Raw genomic sequence first — 6592 nt, forward strand, 5'->3', positions numbered from 1 at the left:
TACGAATGTATAACTTTAATTTGTTTAATTTGGACGAGTGAGTGATGTATTGTGTGTGCCGTAATGCAAAGAACTTTTATTCTATTTTCTTTATTTATTTATCTTTTGCGACAATCTGTGCCTGTTGACATAGTTCTGTAGTACTAAAGGTAGGAGGGAAGTTTACTAAAGGATACGAATATATAACTTTAATTTGGACGAGTGAGTGGTGTATTGTGTGTGCCGTAATGCAAAGAACTTTTATTTTATTTTATTTATTTATTTATCTTTTGCGACAATCTGTGCCTGTTGACATTGTTCTGTAGTACTAAAGGTAGGAGGGAAAGTTCACCAAGGGATACGAGGGTATAGCGTAAATTATAGCGTAAATTTGGGCGAGTGAGTGATCTAGTGTGTGCCATAATGCGTGGCCTCTGTGCTGGTTCCGCGTACGGTTTCTGGAATCGAGTCATGAAGAAAAGTAATTTGTGCTGACTGCCGATATTAATCCGGTGTTGGATAACCGGATATCGTGCAATGGCCTATTCTCCTTCTTTCTTTTTTTTCTTTTTCTTCACAATTTAACACGCTGGGTTTATTGACTTTGGTACTCTGTTGATAGTGATAAAGACGGGGGCAAAAGGGTTAGGTTGATAAAAATGGGAAAAGAACTACGTGGATGATAACGGAGAAACAGAAATAGAGAGGGATGGATAAGTAGAGAGAAGGAAACAGAAACAGAGACATGGACAAAAAGAAAAAAAAAAAGAAATAGGAATGGATAGGTAGAGAGATGGAAACAGAAACAGAGACATGGGCAGAAAGAAAAAAAGAAATAGAGAGGGATGGATAAGTAGAGAGAAGGAAACACAAACAGAGAGACATGGACAGAAAGAAAAAGAAATAGAGAGACAGGAGATAACAGACCAATAGAAAGAGAAACAAAGATATGAACAGGTAGACACAGAAAGAGAGAGGAATGAACAGGCAGACACAAAGACACAGAAACCGAGAGTTAGAAACAGACAGAAACAGTGAGACGGAAACAGAAGAACAGACATAAACAGAGACAGGACACAAACCACATGTACAGGAAGACGAGGATAAACACGGAGACAGACAAAAACAAAAAGACATAGAAACAGACACAGGGAGACAGTGAGTGAGTGAGTGAGTAATTGACTGAGTCAGACAGAAATACATTCAAAATCAAGCTTTACTCTTGTAGTTTCTACACAAAGACACGAACAGACAAACACGGAAAGACAGAAACAGACAAAAAACAGGAATAATCAGAAAACAAATAAAAATAAATAAACAGAAACGGAAAAAAAACACAGAAAAGAATAAGAGAAACAGGTAAACACACGCATAAGAATTTCACAAAGAGTCGTACCAAGTCAGAAAGAGGGACCTAAAACCACTTAAAAAGGGCAAGTGTCCTCAACGGGGTGGAGGGAGAATCCACACTTGCTCCCGCGCGCTGCCACTGCCTCTTCCATCACCGCTTCAAGGATTAATGTTACGAATTATCCTAACTGTACAGATGATATATGCTGTCGGAGGGAATACAAAAGCCAGACTTAATAGAGTCTTGAATTTATTGCTCGTGGCAGCCCCCTAACCCTTCCCTCCCCCCCTTTCCCTCACTACCCCACCCTCCCTCCCTTCCCCAAACCGTGATTCTCAGAACCCTTGGGGAAGCAATGATGACTCTGCCACCCCCTCCCCTTCCCCTCTCCCTCCCGCCCCTGATAGAGGCATTCCTTCTCCCTTCACGATAAAATAACGACCCCCCCCCTCCCTCGCCCCCTCCGCGATAAAATAACGACCCCCCTCGACCCCTTTCACGGTTAAATAGCTACGCCGTGATATAATGACCTCTTTTCCTTCTCCCTGTAATAAGATAGATCTGTCCTCATTTCCTACGGCGTTTTTCTTGTGTGTAATTCTTTTACCGAAAACTTTTTTTCTTATTCTAGACTGAACTTACTCCTTTATCTGATGTTAAAGTTTGTCGAAACAGAAGAAAAGAAAGAAAGAAAGAGATTCACAGGAAAGCAACAATTTTTCATAAGCTAAATATGTATTTTGATGAGCACTTGTTTAGTTATCCACAGTTTACTCCCATTTTTTTTATTCATTTAACATTATTCATTCCTTGGTACCCTTATCAATAATGTTTTATATTTATTCTATATATATTTTAAGCAAGATGAGAACAGTCTGCGAATATGTGTTCCCGAAATACAACCTGCTCGAACCATGGGAATTATCAGCTGATACAAGAAATCCTAGTATAATAATTGCTTTTTTTTTTACCTTGTAATAATTTCTACATACTACACACTGAATAACACCCAGGCTTTCATTGAAGTGTAATGAGTACTTATCTGTAACGACTATTAACGCAGTTTGAAAGCCGCTTGTACTCTCGAAAACAGCCTCCATGAAAGCGTTATTTGTTGACAGGAAATAATGATGTTTTTTTCCCTCTGAAAGAAATTAATGGTTATTCGTCTACGTGCCTTCATTTCCGCCACTAATATAATTTTCATTTTCTAATTCCAATATATTTGTTTCATTTGATTATCTATTTATCTTTATTCATCTACGTATTTGGTGTTCCTTTATTTATTTATTTATTCATTTCATTTACTCCTTTATCGATTCATCTGTTTTATTACTTTTTTATTATTCAGTAAAGAGTTAAGGACATAAAACCGGAGTATACATTGCATTCAAATATTATTATTTCTTAATCTATTAATTAATCTATCAATCTTACTTTATCTATTTATTTATTTAATTCATCATTTTGCTTCAGTAAAGAGTATACGTTGCAGTCAGATATTAACTGATTTATGGATTAATTCATCTATTTATCATTTTTTCATTTATTCCTCTATTAATTCATATCTTCATTCATCTAATTTAATTTATTTATTTTTATTTTATTTATTTTTTTGATTCAGTAAATATCTGTTGGTCAAGGACACGGTATAAATGAGAATGAATATCTTCACAATGCAAGAGACGCATTTGAATATAATAATTTTCGAATATATCTTCATCACAAAATACCTTTCTTTCTGACGGAGATGTATTCGAAACCGGTCAGATAATCCCTTGAATATATTAATTCTCATTCATACTGTCCCTTGAAGATATTAATTCTCATTCATATTTTTTTTTTCTATACCTGTCCCTTGGGTTGTGGCGCCCGGCTGTTCCGTGCAAAGGCGTGATAAGTTTCTGCTAAGTTCGACCGAGCCCTTCGCGGCCACTCAGGGGTCCTGCTTACTTACTTCATCTTACTCCTGCTTACTCTATCTTACTCTTGCTTACTCCACCTTATTCCTACTTATTCCTGTTTACTTCTGCTTACTCCTACTTACTTCTGCTTACTCTAGCTTACTCCTACTTACTTCATCTTACTCCTGCTTACTCTTGTTTACTCCAGCTTACTTATGCTTGCTTCAGTTTACTCCTGCTTACTTCTGCTTACTCCTGCTTACTTCTGCTTACTCCTACTTACTCCTACTTCATCTTACTCCTGCTTACTCTTGTTTACTCCAGCTTACTTATGCTTGCTTCAGTTTACTTCTGCTTACTCTAGCTTACTCCTACTTACTACTGCTTACTTCTGCTTACTCCTGCTTACTCCAGCTTACTCTTACTTACTCCATCTTACTCCTACTTCAGCTTACTCCTGCTTAGTGTTCCCGGGGTGATTCTGAGCTTAGCGTCGTCGCGGTGACTCTGATATGGAATGGTTCTTGTATGTGGAAGACTTTGCGATCTACAATAAGAAAAAGGGCGGTTATTTTCGTTCCTTTGGCTATTTTGAGACAAATCATCTCTGAGAAACATTATCTCTTGATTGCTTCTTGATTTCTGTTGAAGGAATTTGAAGGATATTCTTTGAAAAATGACCAGAGAGATATTATCTGTGGAATATTCTTCGTGGTATTTTTTACATTGCTTTGGCTTCTTTCGAAAATCCCATTGTTGGTCGAAGAGTATTTTTTCCTGTGGCGTTTTTGCTATTAAATGTAAATATATATTGGCAGTAACACATAAATACACACATACAAACACACACACACACACACACACACACACACACACACACACACACACACACACACACACACACACACACACACACACACACACTAACACACGTTATATGTGAGCGCGTGTGCATGCGTGTTTACACAGCATATACACCCCTTCCCCTTTCTCTCTCTGATTGTTACTTTTGCTGCAATGTTTATATTCCTCTGTGCTTAATTTCCCTTGCAACTGCATGCCAGCAACATTCTGGCAACACAGCGAAGTCAGGCATCAGTTAGTTTTGCTCAAATGATGTACTTTTTGGTGAATATATTAACAGAGCGGTTATTCTGCTGAGTAACCGACCCTTGCAGGTGTTCAGTCGTTACTCATTTAAGAATAAATGCTTCCTGTGTTGTAAATGGAACCCTGTTATAATTATTTTATCCATTTTTTCACCCGTTTACTCATTCATATATCGCGTCCTTTCTGTCTATCTGTCTGTTTACTCATTTGTCTGTTTATTTATTCATTTTTATTTCTATTTCTCCATTCTTCCCATTTATATATTTCTCCATCTCATTTATTTATCTATTTTCCATTTATCGCATTCATTCATTTCCAATTCATCCCATATACTAATCGGTTGATCTATTTATCCTATTCATTTATTCATTCATTATCATTCATCAAATCATCGACCCTTTTATTTCTCTCTCTCGCAGACCGATCATTTCCAATTCATCCCATATGTTAATCTATTTCTCCATTTATACCATTCTTTTATTAATTCATCAAATCATCCACCCTTTTATTTATTTATTTGCTCTCCCTCGCAGACCGAAATGGCCGTCCTCCGCCAGACCCCAACAACCTCGGCCTCGAAGCCCCCAGTTACGACCCGAGGCGAGACTTCCAGCCCCCTCCTCTGAACGGCACCGCCCTGGGCCAGAGAGACCGAGGACCATGCCGTTCCCCAGGGCGCGTGGAACCGGGGAACCTGACCTGTTACTCGTGCAAGCTGGACTTCAGACCGAGGAACTACAAGTGGGACCATCCCTGTCTCGGGCGCCACTCGGGACTCCCCGTGGACACCGAGTACCTGGTCGCGTGCGGACCTAATGACAAGTACTGCAGGGTGGGTGGCTCTCCGGGTCTCTGTGCTTGTTTATCTGATATTTTTGTTTATTTTGTTTGTCCTGTTTGTTTGTTTATGTTTTTTTTACTGTTTTACTGTTGGATTGTTCGGTAACTTGTTTATCCTGTTAGTTTGTTTATCTGTTTGTTTTACTGTTTGTTAGGTTTATCTGTTTGTTCTTGATTTGTTGATAAATGTCAAGCAACAAAACAAGAGCAAACAGATAAAACGAACAAATAAACAAACAGTAAAAACAAATGTCTTTTTGCTGGTGTAGGCTGCCTGTTTCCTCTTATTTCTCTTTTGTTTTTTCCTCTTTTTTCTTTCTCTCCATTTTTTTTTTGCGTCGTATCATTAACGATACCAATGTGTAATCTCTGTCGTTATCAATCTATTTTACTATGTGCTTTGTGGTGCAGTGGTGAACGTGCCGGTCTCGCCATCTTGCTGCCGTGCGTTCGATCCTGCGCGAATGATAACCCCGGCCATTCCTTGCACACAGGGGGGAAATTTAGAAGACTAAATAAATCAGACACTATGTCACAGCAAAGAATACCCACTGTAACAAATGGAATTGAAAGTAAGTCTAAATGAAACTAAATATGTATCATATGCTTATTAATTTACTGTTGTTGCATTCGAGTCTAACCGGTTTTCGTGTTACTTCCGTGTTGCATAATGGCGGAGATTGCGAACAGTCAGCTATTCAGTCACTCTTTCCCGTCAGCATGAGGAATACTGATGAATGGCCCGTTCTCCCGTGTAGGTAGAATGATAATAGTTGCTTCACTATAAATGTCACCGTAAACACCGCCATCCCTTTTGATACCGACGTTAATTTCCTCTTCTCCCATTCTAGTTTCCCGCTTGAAACAAATTCTATACCAACTTCCAAAATATCCTACAATTCCGAAAACACTCAGTATATACCCGGTTTTCATACTCTCATCAGCATCTTTCAACAATCACTCTTACTCGAAACCTTTCCCGTCAAAACCTCCAAACTCAAACACGTGTTTTCCTTCCCTTCGCAGGCAGAGAGAACGGAAGTCAACGGCATCCTGATTTTACTCACGAGGGAATGCACCGACGAGTGTTACTACGGCTGTCGACCCAAAGGCTTCGGAATAAACTTCGAGTCGTGTGCACAGTGCTGCAATAGCCACGCTTGTAATGACATGTACCCGGAGAGTGCGGCGTCTGTTCCCAGCGTTAGTAGAGTGGTTGTTGGCTGGTACCTCGTTCTCCTCGGTTTCTCTCTCTTCTAAGGCGTGTCTTGTGTGTACCTCGATTTTCTTTTTGTTTTACTGTCTCTGTTTTTGTCTCTTGTTTATCTTTGTGTTTGTCTGTCTCCCTCTCTATGTTTACCTGCCTGCCTGCTCTCTCTCTCTCTCTCTCTCTCTCTCTCTCTCTCTC

General features: G+C 39.1%; 1 protein-coding gene across 1 annotated transcript in view; it reads left to right on the forward strand.

Moving 5' to 3' along the window:
- The window catches only part of LOC113812694 (uncharacterized), a 13054-nt gene extending 6503 nt beyond the window's left edge, over positions 1-6551 (forward strand). The window contains exons 2-3 of the mRNA XM_070125995.1: positions 4878-5176; positions 6211-6551. Of these exons, the coding sequence (XP_069982096.1) occupies positions 4878-5176; positions 6211-6444 (533 nt within the window). The 3' untranslated portion in view covers positions 6445-6551. The remainder of the gene's footprint in view (positions 1-4877; positions 5177-6210) is intronic.
- The last annotated feature ends 41 nt before the right edge of the window (positions 6552-6592 follow it).

The sequence above is a fragment of the Penaeus vannamei genome, chromosome 10 (genome assembly GCF_042767895.1).
Source record: "Penaeus vannamei isolate JL-2024 chromosome 10, ASM4276789v1, whole genome shotgun sequence".
Classification (NCBI taxonomy): domain Eukaryota; kingdom Metazoa; phylum Arthropoda; class Malacostraca; order Decapoda; family Penaeidae; genus Penaeus; species Penaeus vannamei.